The sequence below is a fragment of the Branchiostoma lanceolatum genome, chromosome 1 (assembly GCF_035083965.1).
Source record: "Branchiostoma lanceolatum isolate klBraLanc5 chromosome 1, klBraLanc5.hap2, whole genome shotgun sequence".
NCBI lineage: Eukaryota > Metazoa > Chordata > Leptocardii > Amphioxiformes > Branchiostomatidae > Branchiostoma > Branchiostoma lanceolatum.
Genome location: NC_089722.1, coordinates 35,041,551 through 35,064,312, shown reverse-complemented (window position 1 = coordinate 35,064,312; position 22,762 = coordinate 35,041,551). Strand labels below are relative to the sequence as shown.

The following is a 22,762-nucleotide window of genomic DNA, read 5'->3' as shown; positions in this document are numbered from 1 at the left end:
CCAATGGAGACGGACATTAGCTTTTCGACCGTGAGAATATGAGAAACTGTGATGTACTGTAAATACTGGCATGATGAAGGGCACGGCGCTCGTTTTGCCCGATTTGCTCAGCTGGTACTGTATTAGGTTACATAGAATAATGTTGCTAATTGCAAATTATCTGCACTCTCGCACAATGATGAAGGACAAGTCTGAATGGGTTTGGTAACTTTAATGCAAAGCAAACATTGACAAGCATATGAGCGTGCCTGCTGCTTGCCCGGTGTTATGTTCGGTTTTACAAATAATACCACTTTAATATTTACACTTAGCTAGATTTTTTTCGAGATAAGACTAGTCATTAAGCCACCGTAACGTTACACACGCGTGCTTAAGGCCCCCTCTCACTGGGCTCCGGCACTGTGGCGGCACTGCCACGGCAGATTTTTACGGCACCGTCGCGTTTCTTTCACTAATTTTCATTTGCACTCTCACTGACGTGCGGCGCATTTGCGTTTGAAGCCCAGATGAGCAAGTTATTGAATGAACTTTATTGTTCGACAATCGTATATGGTACAATATATGGCACTAACACAACAATACTGCAAGGTTAACCTATCCTACAATTATAAGTACACAACATTATCGATAACAATGTATGACTTACAATAAAGCCATGTATGTATTATTTTTCCCTCGCTTTTAGGATGAAGTATAATGAAGTTGACCTATGTAGGTGGTATAGGAAGTTGGACATGACAACAGTACATGGGACATATCGTTCTGTGTACCAGATAGGGTGAAGTTTGTCTTAGTGTAATACTTTGTAACAGCGCACCTGTCTCTTTGCCATAAGTGGGACAGGCCATGGCCATCACAAATTGAAATTTATCTTCAATATTTTCATTACATGTGGGACACAATCTGTGAGTGCCTGGTGTGTTGTGGTGTCGACCCTTTTCAACTCCTAGACAACGTGCGCTGATTCTCAGTGTAGTTATGCTTATTGGTTTATTATGATTTGATGTGATATAGTCTTCCCTACCAAAGTGATTTTTTATTCTATAATGTTTGTGGAGTCTACTAATATTTCTAAGTGGTTCCCTCCAGCCAGGGAGAAACGTGAGTTTCACACTTTCTTTAAATGTATATCCTAAACGGTTGGTATTAACTGCGGGGCTAAGCCAAACATGTCTACATAGTATGTCCTGAATGTGAGTAGCCCAGGCATTTTCTTCTTCGAATGATGAAGTGTCGTATGTTTTTTAATGATCCTGTTAGTAGGTAAATTATTTAATCTAAGCGAGAGTATCTAATCAACTATGTTTGACTATCAACGATCAATAGGAATTCTTCTAATTCACCCCTTACGGCGAAACATTGAGTAAATGATTTGCGATGCAGTGCCTGACTAGTATATCAAGTTCAGTTTATCACTGTATTTCTTGAATGGCACAAGAGCAGAGCGCATGTAGACGAGTGGTCTGATTCCTTTCCAGAGCGACTAGTCTATCAACTTCCGTACTGGAATAAATGTACAATGCCGAGATCTAATTCTCAGTGGGATTAAGTAATATCCCAATGAAAATATCAGAACATCTACAGCTACAATCCTCAACCTCACTACAATGCAGTAAATTAGGTTCAACCAAACTCTTAAACAGATCAATAGCTAGGGAAATGGACCGATTGCAGTTTGATGGTAGTGCTTTCAATTAATCAGAAATCGCAGTGCTGTCAATGGATCAAAAATACAATGCAAACTTTTTAAAAAAATGCATCAAAAATTGATTTCAAGTGATAAAAGGATTTCCACTTATGACACTTGGTTCAATAAAGGTAACATGTTATAGAATATACGTATAACCTTGAAATTGACATATCACTTTTACACAATAGCGCGCGCGGTGAGCTCCCGGTAAGCTCCCGGCGAGCGCGCGGTACTTTGCCACTTGCGTTTTTTTTTCAAATTTTGAAAAAAATCGCCATTTCAACCGGCACGCCGGCGGTGTGGACCGGCACTGGTACGGCACTGAGACGTCACTAGGACGGTACGCTGAGGTCTGTGCACGGCACTGCGGCGGTAGCCATTTCCACGCTACCGCACGCTACCGCCACAGTGCCGCAGCTCAATGAGAGGGGGCCTTTACAGTACTTGCCACATACATAGCCGACGGCTCAATTGCGTACGGGTAACTTGACAGTGGTAAATAAAACAGACTTTAAAGCAAGAACTTACATTCCGTTGGATCGTAATAAGTCGCCATACATACTAAGATTGAAAAAAATCTCTCACTTTGGATAAAAATATCGCAGGTTCAGGTTAAAATAGTTTGCTGATAAAACATGAAATATATAACGTTATACCTAAAAATGTCTCACTCGAAGTGTGCTTTCATTTGTAACGTTACATGTCATCTCCAGCAATGTAGTAAACATATTAAAACAGAATATTTCAAACATATTCAGGTGGGAGATTCATAACTTCTTCAAAAATATGTGCATTGCATTACCAAGAAAGAGTTTGACGACCCCATATGATCGCCAAGCAATATCATTAGTATAGACATCACTAAATTTGCATGATATACGACTTATAATATCAATCAATCAATCATTCGCAGGCATCAGTGTCTGATGCATGGCGGCTGCAGACATGCATAGGGCTCGCCAGGCTGGTCTGCTCTCGGCATAGGCCCTCCAGTTGTTTCTGGTGACTCCCAGCCCCTGGAGCGTGTTGAAGATCTGGTCTTCCCATCTTCCTCTAGGGCGACCTCTAGGTCGCTTCCATGACGGGTTAGGTTCCGATGAAATCAGTTTGATGGCGTCCTGAGTAGGAACCGCCCTGGAGATGTGACCCAGGAAGATCATCCGTTGCTTTGTGATTCTACAACTAACCGGTAGTTGGTTAGTTCTGCAACGGACCGTTTCGTTGGAAATGAAGTCATCCCAACGGATGCCTTCAATCTTCCTCAAGCACTGAGAGTCGAAGACATCTAGTTTGTCCGCTAGTGCCTGTGTAAGGGTCCATGTCTCGGCACCGTACAAGAGGACGGATAAGACTAGGGTGTTATACGTGTGTAGCTTGGTTGATCTTGAGAGGTGTTTACAGCGCCACACACGATCCAAGGAGGCAAAGGCTGCTGAGGCTAATCCCATTACTTATAATATTAATAACATTAAATAATATTAAATGTTACTCACATGATGAGTTGCAAAAGTCACTAGGTGCAGCTTTTCCTCATTAAGGCCACACCAGCCTAAGTTTAATTTGTTGGTTCTCGGATTTTATATAGCAGACAACCAACTCTTCCAGGCACTAATGTTACTATTGTACAGATGAGTCACCGGTTTGTTAAAATCATTTAAAGTACAGTTTTTATGAAAGGCAATTTTTGGTGGTGCATTGCTCAATTTCAAAGGGAAGATAATAACCTTTGCCGAGAAGGTTATGCATATAATATAGGGTAGCGTTTGTGTGTGTGTGTGTGTGTGTGTGTGTGTGTGTGTGTGTGTGTGTGTGTAACGACCAGTATAACCCAAGAAGGTTTGGATAGATTGTCTTGATATTTGGTAGGTGGGTAGGTCTTGATGAGACGTGGAAATGATTAGCTTTTGGGGCCCCTAGCGGCTTGTTACGGTACTGCAGCGGAACTTCCTGTTTTGATATCTCGTGTTCTGGACATGCTATGGCCCTGATTTTTGAGTGGTAGATAGCTCTTTGGACAGAGAGTAAGTGGTATAGGTTTGGGCCCCCTAGCGGCAGGAGCAGGTTTTGCTTCAGACTTTGAAAGGAGGGCTTGACGGATGGTCATGATTTTTGGTATGTAGATAGCTTACGTGATGCTTTGTATGATTGGACGATAATAATGCAAATCAGATTCTAATTTTCATAATTAATGAAGCAATTTCAAAAACTCGCTGTGTTCCATGATATGACTATTCAAATATGTGACATTTGTAACTGAGGAAGAGAGGAATGTTGATAAATTGAAAATATGCAATTGTAGGCCTAATTTGCATAATTAATGAGAAACTACTATAATTCCATACAGGTAAATTACGGCAATTTCATACTTGTGGCATGTGGAAGTTATGTGAATGTGAACATCGTTGAATCAAATTATGCTAATAAGGACCTCATTTGCATAATTGATGATAAATGTTTAATGTTAGCATAACCTTCTTTGTTAAGTTCATACTTTGGACAACTTCTGTTATTTGGGTGAATACGATCAACTGGTATGATTTATAATTGATAAGAAACCCTCCTAATACGTCAGTAATAAAGGTTAAAATCATTTGACGAAGGTATAAGGTCGTGGTAGGTACACTTACTAGTTTTACCTGAAAAAACTAGTAGTTTTACCTGAAAAAACTTGTAGAGATTACGAATACTCTATCTTATAATGAAAGCTCATCTGTGTTGGTAGTAATCATAATACAATGCTAAACTTTCTTCCAACACTAAGGTATTCACGGATCGAATTTTCGACGACCACTGTCGCCTTCTTCAGGATCAATAATGACCAATCACTGCCGAACGTAAACTCGCGAGAGTTACGGACACGTGACTCTATTGACACATGTCACTGCGGATACGTGACGTCAGCAATTGGTCAAACGTGCCAGGAAGTTTATAACGCCCACTGTCTCTGTTGAGTGACGGCTGGAGTGCCCTGATATATATGGCCTCCTTTATACCTCTCATAAAGTAGTCCTGTTCAGTGTCCAGAATTCTGACTTTGTCCAGCGAAACGGTATGGCCCGGAGATTCAATGTGGATGTGTTGAGAGACTTCAGACGAATGCGAGCTGGGGCGTTTGTGTTCAAGGAATCTAGTTCTCAATGAGCGTTCTGTCTCACCAATGTAGAATTCTTTACAAGTCCCTTGTCTAGTGGTTCCCTGACACGGAATGTGGTACACTACACCGCACTTCTCTTCTCTTGGGGTTTTGTCCTTCGGCGCCACGAGAAGCTGTCGCAGTGTGTTCGTAGGTTTGAAGCTGGTGGAGATCCCGTGTGAAGCAAATATTCTGCGCAGGGGTTCTGAGACGGTCTTGATGTACGGAAGGGTGATGCGTCCTTTGTCCCTCTCTCTCGTCCCCGGGTTCCTGTTGTTCTGTTGAGGGGGCTTTGGTGCGGTTGCCTTGTCTATGGCCCACTTAGGGTACCCGCAGTCCTTCAGTGCCTGTTTGATGTGTTGTTTCTCTGTCTCTCTGTCGTGTGGATCCGTTATGATCGTGTCAGCTCTGTGGAGTAACGTCTTCACGACCCCAAGTTTGTGTTCAAGAGGATGGTTGGATCTGAAGTTGAGGTATTGGTCTGTGTGAGTGGGTTTCCGGTAGATGCTCAGACGTAGTGAACCGTCGTCTTGGATCGTGGTGAGAGTGTCGAGAAAGGGGAGGGTTCTGTCTTGTCCTTTCTCCGATGTGAATTTGATGTCGGGGTCCAGAGAGTTGAGATGGTCTATGAATTCCTGTGCGTGGGCTTTCTTGAGTTTGGTGTGGGTGTCGTCGACGTACCGGAACCACCAGAGGGGAGGGTGTGTTTACTTTATGAGAGGTATAAAGGAGGCCATATATATCAGGGCACTCCAGCCGTCACTCAACAGAGACAGTGGGCGTTATAAACTTCCTGGCACGTTTGACCAATTGCTGACGTCACGTATCCGCAGTGACATGTGTCAATAGAGTCACGTGTCCGTAACTCTCGCGAGTTTACGTTCGGCAGTGATTGGTCATTATTGATCCTGAAGAAGGCGACAGTGGTCGTCGAAAATTCGATCCGTGAATACCTTAGTGTTGGAAGAAAGTTTAGCATTGTATTATGAATACTCTATCTTGTGAATAATTGCAGGTGAAATGTATTTCAGTTGCCACTCCATTTGTTGCACACTGTTTAATAATACTACCAAGTTGTTCATGAATAGTTTCATCAGGTTGGTGGGTCACTGAATAAAAAAGACTTTGTGCACAACCAAGTGTTTTATTCAACCAACATGTCGGTGACCGTCTGTCACCTTCCTCAGGGCAATTCTGACTGGTTCACTTTACACTGTAGCTATGTAGTTGTTGCTTATCTCTCCTTCTGTGTTTTAGTGATGAGCTCTCCTTCTGACACTGATGACTTCCCCTTTTTCTTAGCAGGTTCTGTGGGAGAAACAAAGCCATGGGTAAGTTTAGCAACCGGACACACCTGGCTGGTAGATGCTGCATAGTCTCTACCAGGCCCTTCAGGATGGCCAGCAATCACTGAAAGCATGCATCATTTTGTAGATTAGTCTCAAAATATTGGACCATTGGGAAAGGTTATAAAAGCCTTCAACCTAGTTTTATAATAAACAATGATACAGAAAGACATTCATTGTACATTTATGCTCTTTTCTTAATGACAAACTCGCTCAGTGCAAGGCTGTAGGGGGCCACTCATTTAGGCACTGAACTAATTGTTACAGTTACAGTAGCAGCATATCTTCATCCTAGGTCACAAACATTAATGCTCGAGACAAGCATGACTTCACTGACCCTTTAGGACAAGCAGGGGTTATGAAGGCTGCTTGGGAAATTCCCTACCCCATCTAGGCTGGAATGTTCTTGTTCCATTCACATCGGGCATGCCCCTACTCTTTTTCGAAAGATGTGGTGGGTTCTTTTACGTGCTCAAGGTGTAACTCTCCTCAAACACGGAACCTCCATTTAACGTCCTATCCGAGGGACGTCCCTAACCGAAGCTAGGTACTCATTTACACCTGAGTGAAGTGAGGAAATTTGTGTTAAGTGCCTTTCCCAAGAGCACAACGTCGGGGCACATGTCCAGACTTGTCTGGGGGCAGACCGGGGTCGAACTTGGGTCCCCTTGTTTGACCGCCGCATGTTCTAACCATTACGCCACACACCTTCTATTATCTCCAATGATTAACTTCTTGCTTTTTCCGACATGCTTGCATAAGGAGCATGATTTAGATATTGATTCATATATAGAGATTCTTTCTCATGTTCTAAAAGAAGAACTACAGCTACTATAGTCAGGTTGGGTGAATATTTTACTACAATTCAGCCTTGACATTGCAATTTGAGCCATTTCATTGGTGGATAGAAATAACCCTCTGATTGGTTAGCAGTATTATAATTAAGGAACCAACAGAAAGTGCTCAAAATGTTATGAAGTAAATGCAATATGGTTAAATACACTCTGATACTTCACCAGCCTCTTGTCTTAGTCATATAGAAAGACCACATTAATGAGAAGTTGTATGGCCTCCATCAGTCAGTAATGTCCATGGTTAAATTCAAATTTATATCTAACAGTACTGATGTCTTTGTCATATGAGATACTGAAAAACATTCAGTGGCATCGTGTGGCGCAATCGGTAGGGTGTTTCGCCCAGAACAGAGAGGTGCCAGGTTCGAAACCACTGGTATGCCCCGATGTTGTGCCCTTGGGAAAGGCACTTAAACACCACTTTCCTCACTCCACCCAGGTGTGAATGGGTACCCGACTTCGGTTGGGAAAGGTCGTATTGAGGTCACCTGCTGGCGCAGAATGACAGCCGTCCAGACCCTTGTGATAGTTCCACAAAGTGCAAGTGTGGAGCAAATATGTATCTGTGATTAATTATGTGATTATAACCCTGCAGCAATTCAGCACTGGCTGCCATTGCATAAACCATTATTATTATTAACAAACTCAAAGCAGGTTATACATGTAGTTGACTTTAGGGTTAGGTGTATCAGATGATCATGCAGGTCTAGGTCTAGTGGGTCAGGATCGCACGGCACAAAGTACATTCATCATAATCAATGTTATTGAAAATTCGATAGTTTTCCTCTAGGGTATTCATGATCAACTTATTTTCTTGAGCTTGGATCACATAAATATGCTCTGTTTTGGCCTTAAACTTTTATTTTCATGGGCAGGAAACTTAATCGGTTCAGATCTGTTCCACTATGATGGTAGCCTGGGTGCCAGACCACCGCGCTCCTGGCGCTAATCCTTCGGCCGGGGAAGCAACTCGCGCCGCCGCCACAGACAGCACACGGCCCACTAATTATCTCTCGCGCGGGGCGCGATAGATATCAGGGTTCGGCTGCCAAGCGCCCGGGTGCCAACTCTATCCCTACTACCAGGTCTTCCCCGGCCAAAAAGGCTTATCATCGCATCGCGCGAAAGGTCTGGTATCCAGGCTACTATGATGGACAAGTACCCAGCCCTAGTTGTCACGGTCCTTACAACACTTACAACAAGACTTGCTTACCGTTATGGTAGTGCTCTGCAGTTTTCTTGCGGAGTTCGTCCACAGTTTCCTGGGTGTCGGCCCACTCTAGAACCAGGCGACGTCCGTACAGATGTGTGCTGTGTACCAGTGCATTGAAAGCTCTCTGGTGCAAAAGTATAATCTATGAGCATCATTAAACCAACATTTTGTGATCATGTTCATTGCAGAAATTTGACCCTTTGGAGATAAATCGCAGAGGTCAAAGAAGAAGATGAAATCTTTATTGACACGACAAAAGTACAGTGACTTTCGTAAGGTCTTCTACAACTACAGGCAAATACATGCAAACAACAAACAATGGTATACAAAATGATTAACCTAAGTACAAGTATATGAATACTTCAACATGTCAAGTTTAACATATCACTTACACTACTAGTTCTAATTAAAGATCTTTGATATATTTCCCTATTTGTACACATTAAGGGTTGTCTCCTTCTAGAATGTATTTGAATTTATCTATAGACTGGAATGTATAGATGTGAATTATCCGGTATACCATATTCTGTGTGTTCAGTTTTTTTCATCCTTCCTGACCACAAAGATTTCATAATGAAGGCAACTTTTTTTTCTCCAATTTTTTTTTCCGCACGCTTGCATCAGTTTTAGGATTCCCAGAGGATGTCATCCATATAATCAAATCTGCATGGCCTTATTAGCATTGGAACAAGTCATTACACTGGGTCAGCCAAGCACTTGTTGGTAATGGCTGACCCACAAAAATACAAACGTTTTAACTTTTATAGACCATAGCTCAAGGGTTATAACAAGGCATTCACTTAAATGTAAATTGGGACACCAACATGGTGTCAGACAAAGGAGTGACATCAGTTTAATATGCTCCATAGAGTAAAAAGTACCTTGGCATCCTGTTTCGACAGGAACTCAACAAAGCCAAACCCTCGATGCTGGGTACTGCCAAACTTCTGAGGCAACCGAACAAACTTGATCTCACCAAAGGTACTGTGGAAGGGGAAAAGATAAGCAGTTAGTTGTTTGAGACAGTCTACAAATTACAGGCCACTTTTTTAGTACTTCATACCTTAAAGTTTGATCTTCAGTAAAAAATATAATGTGATATACATGTACACAGGTAAGGTTATCAACAGAGCTGTACAGTACTGCACCATGGAAGTGGCTATTGACAGGATGATCCTGTCAACAATAAAAACTTTGCACAGTTGACAGGATCATCCTGTGAACAGTAGAAAAATCTGTACTGACAGGATGATTTTGTCTATTGTGCGATTTTTTCTACTGTTGACAGGATTTTTTCTGTCAATAGTGCAAGAATGTCTTCCAGCTAATCAAAGCTCGCAAAAAAAGATCATAACAACCAACTAGAAAGGCCGTCATTTGCCCCTGAGCAAATACAGCATGTTTCGCCAATACCCCTCCCCATGCAAAAATGGGCTGTCCCAAAATAATACCTGGTTAAATTGAAATATAATGAAATAACTACAAAAACAAAAAATTGGGACAGCCCATTTTGTCAGTTTGCCAGGCTTACCTTTATTGTAACAAGAAAATTACACGTATATTCTAACTATAGTTGAAATTGTGACGGCTTTTATAGGAAGACAAAACAGAAATAAAATGTTCAGCGAAAATTCCAGCCCGTCAGTCATAAAGGTTGCCGTAACATTTATTCAATGCACACGTAAAACCCTATGTTCTGGCAAATTAATTAGCGACGCACGCCACCTGGGTAAGCATCTCCCCGGATGAATGTCGGTTTCTTCGGTGACCAATCACATAACGTATTCTTCTCGCTGATTGGTTGCTGGTAATTGGATCATCCCTGTTCATGGCGACATGTTCGCTTTTAAATCGGCCAAGACGCGTCACATAATCTATGTTATAGAATTGTAGAATTCAACACAGAAAATAAAACTAATCCGATAATTCAACTGCTTAATTTTTTCTTGTTACAACAGATAAACTGAATCTTTACGCCAAAAATAATTACTCAAGCAACTGGATAAGATTTTGAAACAGTCAGACGTTTCAGACAGTATCCACTGTCTTTCGTCAGTGACTAACGATAGGACTGAGAACACCAGGTTTTATACCAAAACTCTGAATAGATATGTTAATGAGGTAAAGACAATTTAGGATGTCTGGAAGTAGTCTTCAAAAAGAAGATTAATTCAAGGCAAAGTTTATGCCAATAGTTCAATTAGCTACTGTTGTTCTAGTACAGTAACTAAATGTTGCTTGTCTGGGGGTGGGGGGTGGGGGGCAGTGCATTATCCCAGGTGCCTGAAAGTTGAACGCGTAGACCCCCTTTCCTGTTGAGGGCGGGGTTGTACATCCTCTCATATATTGCTTCTCTAATTCCCCGTTCGAACCAGCGTTCTTCACGATCTAGGATGTCAGTGGATTCGAAATTGAATGAGTGTCCCTGGTTGTGTTTTAGATGGTGGTAAATGGCAGAGGAGTAGCGGTTAGCGGAAAGGGGGTCTACGCGTTCAACTTTCAGGCACCTGGGATAATGCACTGCCCCCCACCCCCCACCCCCGGACAAGCAACATTTAGTTACTATTTACACTGCGCTATAATTGGATCAATCCGCCAATGACATCACCTAATGCTATATAAGGAGCGGCAGTTGACCGTTCCGTGTAGTTCACTGAAATCCTACGCAACGACTGGACGTGGTGGGCAGTCTGTCCCGGGCTCGAAGTGGGGTCTTCTTACAATGGAGTGTGCGTCCACCGGTGCTTCGAGCGGCCTTTGGCAGCGTCTTGAGTCCTAGGAGAGGTTTTCTGGACTACCACGACCGAATTTCGGTCAAGGTTTGGCTAGTTACTGAGCTGGTTTTGGCAGAGCGGGGGACGTCTTGTTTTTAGGCCGTAACGAGTTTAGTTGACGGCTGTTATTTTCCCGTTTTTCAGTTTTTTGCTTGTGGCTTCGTTTTTACGAGTTGGGTTTGTTTCCTGGGGTGTTTTGTAGCTTGTTTTAACCTCGGGGTTTTCTCAAGTGCCTTTTTTAGCGTGTTTTGACGATTTCTCGTTGCAGCTGTTTTTGTCGACGGGATTTTGGCGGCTTTTTTGCACGTGGGACATTTGCATTTGTATGCGTGGAGAATTTCTTTTGTTCTCTGGTTTTCGTAACAGGGTTACTCGGGTGGTTTACAGTAAATGGTAAGGGAAGGGTACCTGAGTGGAGCTTTCGGCCTTGGCAAATCGGTGTCCTGGCCCTTGGTCGGATTGGGACTTGTTCTTCCCTTTCGATGTAAGTTTCCTTGGGTGGGTAGCGTGTGTTTTGTGTGTTTTGCTTCGGTCATTAAGTGGTGTTGTGTGCCTTTACAGTGATAAGCCAAGCTCCACGGGTACCCACTGCGAGTTTGCAGGACTTCACACAACAGGCGACCCCGGCAGTCAACACTTCAGAGGCAAGCGGTTCCGCAGCGGACATGTTTAGCACGTCAGGCAGGCGTTACACCAAGACAGTCGCCGCCGTTGTTCAAGTGCTGGATGGGCCTCGTCAGAGTCCAACTCAGCACCCAGAAGGATGGGACACGCGGACACTTGGGGCTGCCTACTCGAGAGATGCAGGACCTGCGGCGATGGCGTGAAGTGGCATCTGCCGGGGCAGCTGACCTGCTGCCACCATTTTTGTCTGCAGGAATTTTGGCGGGAGTCCGGCGTACTTGGGTTTTCTTTCTTTGAATCGTATTTCGGTGATTTGCATTTGTATGACGGAGACGCCGGACATGTTTGTCTGCGTTTTTGTTCTGATTATGCCTGATGCGATACGTTTTGTGTTTTGTTGTCTACAGTTTGGCGTCCTGGAGGCCGGTACTGCCTGTGAAAAGCTGCCTACCAATTTTGGCGGACAAGAACCTTGCAGTGACAGAGAAGCGATGGTGGAACAAGCTCCGCGTTTGTTTGTAATTTATAGGCGAGGGCTTCAGGCTTTTCGGAGCTCGTTTCTTTTGAGACGTGTTGTTTGTTGATTTTCCTTTGCTTTGTTTACGAGTGGTTGTCTCATGGGTGTTGTTTATTTTAGGCTGGCAAGTCACTCCGGAAGATGGGAGACTGCGGTGACAGAAATGACAACCACTTCGGCTGCAGCAGTCGCTACCGAGACGGGAGAAAACATGCTGGAGTAGAGAGGCGTGCGGTGGAGACATTAGGGATGCCGTGGTCAACTGTCGAGTAGCAATATGAGGTACGTATTACTGAGAGATTTGCACGTCGTGGTGGTGTTCGTCGACGTCCCCAGTTGAGTGTTATTTGGCACATTTTAGTGCTAATACTAGCAGAGGGGCAGTCGAGCGGTTGCACGCGTGACGTGACAAATGTGTACGTCGTGGTGGTGTTCGTCGACGTCCCCAGTTGAGTGTTATTTGGCACATTTTAGTGCTAACACTAGCAGAGGGGCAGTCGAGCGGTTGCACACGTGACGTGAGAAATTTGTACGTCGTGGTGATGTTCGTCGACGTCCCCAGTTGAGTGTTATTTGGCACATTTTAGTGCTGACACTAGCTGAGGGGCAGTCGAGCGGTGACACACGTGACGTGACAAAAGTGTACGTCGTGGTGGTGTTCGTCGACGTCCCCAGTTGAGTGTTATTTGGCACATTTTAGTGCTAACACTAGCAGAGGGGCAGTCGAGCGGTTGCACACGTGACGTGAGGAATTTGTACGTCGTGGTGATGTTCGTCGACGTCCCCAGTTGAGTGTTATTTGGCACATTTTAGTGCTGACACTAGCTGAGGGGCAGTCGAGCGGTGACACACGTGACGTGACAAAAGTGTACGTCGTGGTGGTGTTCGTCGACGTCACTAGTTGAGTGTTATTTGGCACATTTTAGTGCTGACACTAGCAGAGGGGCAGTCGAGCGGTGACAAACGTGACGTGACAGATGGGCGCGTCGTGGTGATGTTCGACGACGTCCCCAGTTCAGTGTTATTTGGCACATTTTAGTGCTGACACTAGCTGAGGGGCAGTCGAGCGGTGACACACGTGACGTGAGAGATTTGTACGTCGTGGTGATGTTCGTCGACGTCCCCAGTTGAGTGTTGTTTGGCACATTTTAGTGCTGACACTAGCTGAAGGGCAGTCGAGCGGTGACACACGTGGCGTGAGAGATTTGTGCGTTGTGGTGATGTTCGTCGACGTCCCCAGTTGAGTGTTATTTGGCACATTTTTAGTGCTGACACTAGCTGAGGGACAGTCGAGCGGTGACACACGTGACGTGACAGATGTGTGCATCGTGGTGATGTTCGTCGATGTCCTCAGTTGAGTGTTATTTGGCACATTTTAGAGCTGACGCTAGCTTAGGGGTAGTCGAGCGGTGATACACATAACGTGACAGATGTGTGCGTCGTGGTGGTGTTCGTCGATGTCCTCAGTTGAGTGTTGTTTGGCACATTTTAGTGCTGACACTAGCTGAGGGGCAGTCGAGCGGTGACGCACGTGACGTGACAAATGTGTACGTCGTGGTGATGTTCGTCGATGTCCTCAGTTGAGTGTTATTTGGCACATCTTAGTGCTAACACTAGCTGAGGGGCAGTCGACCGGTGATACACATAACGTGACAGATGTGTGCGTCGTGGTGATGTTCGTCGATGTCCTCAGTTGAGTGTTATTTGGCACATTTTAGTGCGGACACTAGCTGGGGGGCAGTCGAGCGGTGACACACGTGACAAATGTGTACGTCATGGTGATGTTCGTCGATGTCCCCAGTCGGGTGTTATTTGGCACATTTTAGCGCTGACACTAGCTGAGGGGCAGTCGAGCGGTGACACACGTAACGTGACAGATGTGTACGTCGTGGTGATGTTCGTTGATGTCCCCAGTTGAGTGTTATTTGGCACATTTTAGTGCTGACATTAGCTGAGGGGTAGTAGAGCGGTGATACACGTAGCGTGACAGATGTGTTCGCCGTGGTGATGTTCGTCGATGTCCTCAGTTGAGTGTTATTTGGCACATTTTAGTGCTGGCACTAGCTGAGGGACAGTCGATCGGTGACACACGTGACTTGAGAGGTGTGTACGTCGTGGTGATGTTCGTCGATGCCCTCAGTTGAGTTTTATTTGGCACAGTTGAGTGCTGACACTAACTGAGGGGCAGTCGAGCGGTGACACATGTGACGTGACAATTGGGCACGTCGTGATGTTCGTTGATGTCCTCGGTTGAGTGTTCTTAGGCACAATTAGTGTGGGCATTCGCTGTGGGGTAGTCGAGCGTGACACGCGAGACACGAGCAATTTACACGTCGTAGTGGTGTTCGTCGATGTCTTCAGTTGAGTGCTCTTAGGCGCGATTAACGCGGGCACTTGCTGTGGGGCAGTCGAGTGTGACACGTGACGTGAGAGATGTGTACGTCGTAGTGGTGTTCGTCGATGTCATCAGTTGAGTGTTATTTGGCACATTTTAGTGCTGGCACTAGCTAAGGGACAGTCGATCGGTGATACACGTAGCGTGACAGATGTGTACGTCGTGGTGATATTCGTCGATCTCCTCAGTTGAGTGTAGTGTTCTTCGGTACAATTGGCGCGAACGCTCACTGAGGGGCCTTCGAGTGTGACACCCGTAACATGGGATTTGTGTCGTGGTGGTGTTCTTTGATGTCCTCAGTTGAGTGTTCCTTTGCACAATTAGTGCGGGCACTCGCGGTTGAGCGTGACACATCGCGAGATCGAGAGTTGCAGACACGGTATATCGTGCATGTGGTACGTGTCTATGCCCTCAGGGGAAGGGTATCTAGCGCATTTAGTGCGGGCACTCGCGGAGGGGCAGTCGAGCGATACATAGGTTGAGTGGGAAGGATATAGTAGATCGTGTATATGGTGTCCTCACTGGAGCGTTTTTGGTGCATTTGGTGTGGACACTCGCTGTCGGGCTGTCGAGCGGGACTCACAGGGCGGGGCTCACGGGCCTCACATCGTGCATGTGGTGTTCGTCCATGTCCCAGTGGTATATTTCTGTGGCACATTTAGTGTGGACACTCACGGTCGGGCTATCGGGCGTGACTCACAGGACGAGGCTCACAGGCTTAACATTGTGCATTTGGTGTCAGTGGAATATTCTTATGACACAGTTTTAGTGCGGACGTTCGTTGTAGGGTGGTCGAGCGTGATACACATGGCGGGTGTGAAGGGTATACGTCATGCAGGTGGTGTCAGTTGATGTCCTTAGTGGAGGGTTTCTTTGGGCACAGTTTGGGCGGACACTCGTTGGCGGGCAGAACGAGCGTGATACACATGGTGAGTGTGAAGGGTATACGTCGTTTAGGCGGTGTTCGTCGTTGTCTTCAGTGGAGTGTTCATTTGGCACGTTTTAGTGCGGGCACACTGACGCGTGACACACATGGTGAGTGTGAAGAGATTTACGACGTGCATGTGGTGTCGTCTATATCCTCCGTTGAATGTTATTGGGCACGATCTTAGTACGGATGGCTAATGGCGAGCATGACACACGTGGCAATCGTGAAGGGTTAAGTCGTGCATGTGGGGTTTGTCAATATCCTCAGTAGGGTAGGGTTTTCTTTGGCATGTCTTAGTGCAGGCATTCGTGCATGTGGCACACATCATGCTCGTGAAGGGTGTGTAACGGGCATGCGGTGTGTCGGGCAGGCGAGCGTGACCTACATGGCGAGCGTTAGTAGGTATTCGTTGCCATGGGAATACGTTTATGACTTAGTTGTTGAAAGGTTAAGTGTGTGGCTTGTATGGCGAGCGCCAGACGACTTTGAATTGTGCAGGTGCGGCGCATCAATGTTGTAAGGTGGCTGTTTGCACACGTACACTCGACATGGTAGCACTACCAGCTGGGCGGAGGATCACATGGCAAGTGTTGTAACATTTACGTGCCCCATGTTATGTACGACGATGTTGTCGGTTGAGAGGTATTTTGGTGTTTATTGCACGCTCTCGCTGTCGGATAATAGGGCGGCAATGAGTTTGCGTCGTGCATGTCAGGTTCGGCGACATCGTCAGTTGAGTGTCATTGTGGCGCATTTTCGAGTGCGAATGCTGGTAGCACATTTGACAGGCGAGAGTATTTGTCGTGCATGTTGTCGGGTCACTTGGCTGTTATAGTGGCGATTTGTAAGAGAGGCACCAATTGATGGGCGGTCCGGCGGTGACACACTTGGCAAGCAGGAAGTAATTTTGCATCGGGCATGTGACGTTCGTTACTCTCGCCACGAGAGTGTCTGTTCGGCGCGTTTTATGTGTGAATGTCCAGTAATACGCAGTCAGATGCCGTCTTACACATGACTAGCGCTGAAGGTTGATAGGTCACGCTCGTGGTGGATAGAGGCACTCAATGGCGATATCGATGGTCTCGTCATGCATATGAGTAAGACACAAGCCGGGAGTGCTGAAGGGACGGTGCGCATGGACTGAAACTGTGACAGATTGCTCTTAGAAAACAGTCACTGTTATTTCGGTCACGGTAGGTACATTGGGAGACCGTTGGTGGATGGTAACAGTGGCTATGTCCTTGTAGGGCATGGGAGTTTAAACCTAGGAGAAATGCAAGATGGGAGAGAAATCTGTTCCTTAAAAAATGTTAGATAAGGGGATAAGTTGCTGGCAGCGGGTGCGACTACGCCAGATGGGGTCTAGGCCAACGGGTTTAGGCGATCCGGCCCAGTTAAGGCGTGGAAGCGAAGAGCTATTTTAGATATTTTTTCGTCTCAAACGACTGGGCCCATCGATGGTAAAGCCATCTTTTGATCGGGGCTGTAGGTCGGAAGCCGGATAAACGCAAGTTTACTTGATGGTAGAGTAAGGGAAATGGTCTGCTCGAGTTTGAGTATGGGTTGAAATGCACTTCTTAGAGTTTAAGAGAGGCTGGCTTAGGCGTTTGACTCACAGCGAGCTTCAACGGGGCTTCGAGCAGGACGGCGCTTACCAGACCCGCCCATTCGAGGAACCATCAGGCGTAAGGTAAGCGTTAGTCTGCAGCGGTTTTCAGACCCTGTCCTTGTCGGTAAAGAAAGGCTGAGGCGTCGGAAGATGTTCCCTTGCTTTATTGGTTCTTCTTTGGTGAACTAGAATGGCATTTTGGTTTGGATTTAGCAGCTCCTAGTTTTGGAGACACGATATCACTCTATGATGAGAGAGGGTCTTGGATTAAGATATTGTCATCATCCACAAGCTAGGCCATTAACTAAAGGAAGACGTGATCCTCTGTTGACGGTGATAGGTTTGGTTTCCACCTAGTCAGTGGAGGGAGATTAAAGGCAGATTCAAATACATATTGGGTATGTGTGTGGCAGGACTCGGCGGGTAGGGGCGATGTACGGCTTCAGTCGGTTGTGATGGACTACTGGCTGGCGCTGGCGACCGGTGTCATGTTGTATACGATACAGGATGGGCGCTTGCTCACCGGGTGGTAGGGTGTTAATGACCGTGAACGGTCCAGTCCAAGGTAGACGGAGTTTGTACAGTGCTGAAGGTGGATGGTGAAGCCAGACGCGATCGCCGACTCTGTACTGGTGGTAGTTGACACGGGGGGCTTGATGTTGGTCTTGCGTCTGATGGGACTGGGCGATGGCGTCGCGGACTGACATGATGGCTGTCATCAGGTCGGCCAGGTGTGCTGTTGTGGCTGGTAGCTGACAGGCGACGTCCACTGGTAGGCGGGCTTCTCGGCCGTGGACAAGGTAGAATGGAGAGCGCTTGGAGGTGGTGTGGAGGCTGGTGTTGTAGGCCAGGGCGACGTGGGGTAGGATTCTGTCCCAGTCGTTCTCGCGCCCTGCTAAACACTTCGCAAGTATGTCTTTCATCGTCCGGTTAAATCGCTCGACTTGGCCGTCGCCCTGTGGGTGGTAGGGCGATGTGTGCGTTTTACGAATTCCAAGTCGGGTGCAGAGTTCGGAGATGAGGTGGGATTCATACTGTGGCCCTTGGTAGCGTCCGGTAGTTCGGTGTAGTAGCCGAACGCTGCGCCGGTGAGGTAGGTGGGGAGGTGGCGCAGCTTCGCTGGGTCGTCTAGTGGTTGGGACTCGGCCCAGACATCGAATTGCTGGCTCCAGAGCTGGAAGTCGTCGCTCCCGTCGAAGGACGGGGGGAGTCTCGAACGTTGTGCGGCTGCCATGGCGTGGATAAAATATACTCGGAAGTATAGGCCGCTGCCACCAATTGTTATGTGGTAAGAACAAGGCTAAGAGAGGCACAGCCGCACACACGGAGATGGACTTCAGACTGACTCCGGACCGCATGGGCGGAGGTTTACCAATCAGGGACAGTGCCCTAACTCGTCCCAGATGTCAATTGTGTCATCCCCCCATATTTGGTGAATACTACATGTGTGCTCATTTACGTCCCAGTAAGTGATTAGGATGGGGGATAGACGATGCGTTTGGTTCGAGGTAAGAATGTTGTACATAGAGACGTACAATTAGCCTTACGGCAAGAATACTGTAAGTCAACGTTATGCAGTTTATTTGCGGTATGTCGGTTTTTGTGCCAAGCCTGTGCAAAGAGGGAATATTTTGCGATTATTGGCTTGGGGTTTTAATATATTTTTCTGTCACCCGTCCGAAAAGGTGCTGATTAGGATGGGATGAGAATGGGATGAGAAGGGGATAGGTTTAGGTTGTGGCGGTTTGGATGAGTATGGGGGTTGTAGTTATGAGTTGCCTACGGTCATGAAGAAAGGTTGATATATGTAGGGTTATCAGGATAGAACGTAGCGACGTAGGCACTACCCCATAACTCATTAAGGATGATTCAATGATTGCGCAGTGTAGATAGTGTACTATTTACACTGCGCTATAATTGGATCAATCCGCCAATGACATCACCTAATGCTATATAAGGAGCGGCAGTTGACCGTTCCGTGTAGTTCACTGAAATCATCCGCAACGCCGAGGAGCGTGGTGGAAGGCAAGTCCCGGACAGAGTGAGCAAGGGTTGGACAAAAGTAGCGAGGCGTCGGGCTCTTGGTTTTAGCGCCCCCACCCACCCGCCCTTCCTTTCATTAGTTGATATGTAGGGACTCTCTTTCATCACGCGACTTCGGCACTACCCCATAACTCATTAAGGATGATTCAATGATTGCGCAGTGTAGATAGTGTACTGTACTAGAACAACAGTAGCTAATTGAACTATTGGCATAAACTTTGTCTTGAATTAATCTTCTTTTTGAAGACTACTTCCAGACATCCTAAATTGTCTTTACCTCATTAACATATCTATTCAGAGTTTTGGTATAAAACCTGGTGTTCTCAGTCCTATCGTTAGTCACTGACGAAAGACAGTGGATACTGTCTGAAACGTCTGACTGTTTCAAAATCTTATCCAGTTGCTTGAGTAATTATTTTTGGCGTATCTTACTACCTGGATGTCTAACCTTCATCAACGTAAACTGAATCTTTGACCAAATCAGCTGCAATTCTGGTGTTGCAGGTCCTTGCTAGTAAAAAGCGTCGCCGTGAAACTGTAACACACACAAATTCCCCCGCGACCATCCTTGGGAAACTGTGTGGTATTGAACCAAAACATCACCGCAATATTTCCTACTCGATACAAAAATTTACATCGCTGTATTTCACCAACGAGAAGCAAAACTTACCACTGAATTTGAAACTACGAGTCGTTGTCATGTGGGGACCGCGTGCTCGCAGGCCGAACGCGTATATACAACGAGCTTCCTCATTGGCTCAGAGCTGACCAACCACACAATCACTTATACAGTTGAGTACCCGTGCTGCGCGCCCAGGTGCAGCCCGCCTCTTGTTTGCCTTTGAAACGCCGCCGGCGCCGCGGGAGACAAAATAACCAAAAATTCCATGAAAAAATCGCAAAATAAGTAATTTTGAAGTAGTGTATGCCCAAAAAAATACTGGGGTCCTTTGGATAAATATCCAATGCACAACTAAACCAAGTTTCAGGTCCTCAGGTTCCAACACCACGGCACTGGAGGCCATATAGTGCGACTTTTGTCTGAAAATGACCAAAAAACCTCGATAAAATGATTTTAAAAACTTATATCAACAAAATTAAAAAAGGGTCTAGGTGTATACTCTTACTCTACCTGCATACCACATTTCAGCCAATTTGGTTCACGGACGACCGAGAAGAAGCGATTTGAAGATTTGACAGGAGAAGGAGAAGAAACATGACAAAAAACAATATGTTTCGTTGGCGAAACATAATCACACCTCGCAAAAAGATTGCCCAGTCAAAAAGACTTGGTGGGAAGTCTCAGTTGAGAATCATGGCAGCCATGTTAAAGGCTCCAGTTGGGCTGACTTCAAGGCCATGCTGGACAACTACCAGGAAGCAAACTTCTGAGCATAGTAGTATGTTCTAAGACAGTGGAGGCTATGAATTGGTGCTTGCCAGAGGCAGTTCCAAGGTTCCCAAGTTCCCACATATAAATATATGGCTGTCTTGCACGTCAACCTGATAGTAACATGCACGTCAATTATGGCTAAGTTCTAGCCTCCGATGCAGACTCCTCCCGGCTAGCCTCCGATGCAGACTCCTCCCGGCTGTTTTCTTTTTCAAGTTACAGTTTTTATACTATAATTTTTTTTCTTATTGCTGGCCAGCAATAAGAAAAAACATGTAATAGCATAAAAACTGTAACTTGAAAAAGAAAACAGCCGGGAGGAGTCTGCATTGGAGGCTAGCCCACTGTAAGCAGAGGTTGGAACATGATGTTTCTGACATCCTATAAAGACATCCTATATATATATATAGGACTGAGTGAGATACTAGTACTCTGTACAGCACCTTTAATCAGTTACAAATAGTGCTGCGTACCTAAACCCTGGACCTGATCTGGACCTATATAACGTTTAGGTTCAAGTCCAAAAAAACCTAAGCGTCTAGAAACAAGTCCGGATTTGAAAAAAAAAATCTCTTGCATATACTCTCCTTTTTGTTTTAAACCATCTTAAACCTTCTTTTAATTAGATCGTGAAATTTGCACTGGAAAAATATGAAAACATTGCTGTTTTTGTGTTTATAACTTAACTTTTGTGTTTAATGCTGACTGTATATAATTTTGCATACATGTATTCAGTTTTCAAATTGCAAGTAAAAGAATATGCCAATATGCAATTTTATATGCAACAGGAAAGAAAATTTTTCAGCACACATATGCCATGGGTTCAGGTCCAGACTTATATAAGTCCAAACCAGAACCTGAACCTCTGGATCTAAATCCAGACCTGAACCTGAACACGGACTTAGGTACACAGCACTAGTTACAAATGTACCTGAACAGGTTCTGCACCTCCCTCTTATTGGCTTGGAATGGGATATTTCTGACCAGGATCTTCGATGATCTCGGCTTCTTCTTGGAGACTGGTTTTCTCTGTAAATCGTCTTCTTTTCTTCATCAAGAGAGAGAGAGAGAGAATGGTTTATTCACTATAAAAAAAACTTGCAGCACAGGTGCTGAATAGCGGCTTCTGTACACAATACATCCTACATATTTTATCAGGACTTTACAAAACATTACAAATCAAAATTGGATAAGTAGTCTTATTCATTATATAACTAGACATCAATGGAGTCTAAGATTACACGAATTAAAAGTCTGTTGAAACATTAATATTTACTGTCATTTAGCAGATGAACACAATATGGGGGTGCACTGTTCAGCATACATTGTATCCGGCACTTAAACTGTGTAAGTTTCGTATTGTTTCTGTCAAATAGATTCAGGAGGATTTAAGTCTTGTCAACAGACCACAGAACATATCACTTGATTGCACAACAATTGTATTACGATACAACAACTCTGATTACATAACAAAATCTAGGAACTACCCTACTTTACAAGAGACTAACAAAAGTATAGTAAGGGATGAAACACTTTTCTATACACTTGACTTTTGTGGAATTTTTAAGCATAATTTACAGGTACTCTAGAAGGCATTTTTTGCCATAGGACCGCAAGGTCGTATGGCTTTGTGCCCGATATTAGACTGCCTGGGCGCGTGCATGCGTGGACATTTATACCTGGCAAACTTGGGAGCCCGGCTTGAACACTTTCTTCTGTGGGCCCAAGATAGCAAATGCTGTCCGGTTGCAAAATGTTACAATCTAATTTGATATCAGTTTGATGATGTAGTAAAACAATATACTGTTTACCTTAAAAGTTTATGTTTTATGTAATGAGCATGAATCGTTAAAAATGTCCCGCTTAATTGTACAACACTGACTTATGTCTCAGGACGGGAGAGTCGCAAAGCATGACGGTTTCTAGTCGCAGCGCATGTATGGTACATGGTACGGGCGCACGGCGGTATGATTTTTCCACGCAGCGATTTTGATTGATCGCTGTGTAAGAATGAGAATGGCATGGACCTTCAAATTTACCAGGATTGTAGTCTGTACTACGGAGGCCGTGACAATGTAAATATTTCAACCAGGCAACAAAAGATTGTTGAAATACTGCTCTCAGAAAAGGGACCCGGGAGCTGTGAAGGTCACTGCCAGGTCCACGTGATCTGCATGTATTTTTATACCTTAATTCTAAGGTAATCTGCCACCAGTTTGGAAATTTTGGTGGCATTTTGCACC

At 45.2% G+C, this 22,762-nt stretch overlaps 1 protein-coding gene and 1 long non-coding RNA gene across 4 annotated transcripts in view; one reads left to right on the top strand and one right to left on the bottom strand.

Moving 5' to 3' along the window:
* Positions 1-5,947: 5,947 nt before the first annotated feature.
* LOC136427492 (probable RNA-binding protein 19) overlaps positions 5,948-22,762 on the bottom strand; it is an 80,556-nt gene continuing 63,741 nt past the window's right edge. For all 3 annotated transcript variants that reach the window (XM_066416380.1, XM_066416390.1, XM_066416398.1), the window contains exons 25-28: positions 21,451-21,567; positions 9,118-9,220; positions 8,237-8,360; positions 5,948-6,131 (exon numbers count right to left, since the gene is read on the bottom strand). In XM_066416380.1, the coding sequence (XP_066272477.1) occupies positions 6,058-6,131; positions 8,237-8,360; positions 9,118-9,220; positions 21,451-21,567 (418 nt within the window). In that variant the 3' untranslated portion in view covers positions 5,948-6,057. The remainder of the gene's footprint in view (positions 6,132-8,236; positions 8,361-9,117; positions 9,221-21,450; positions 21,568-22,762) is intronic.
* On the top strand, positions 10,793-12,345 carry LOC136427641 (uncharacterized). The gene is made up of 2 exons (XR_010754486.1): positions 10,793-12,128; positions 12,272-12,345. It is a non-coding gene; the product is annotated as an uncharacterized lncRNA (long non-coding RNA).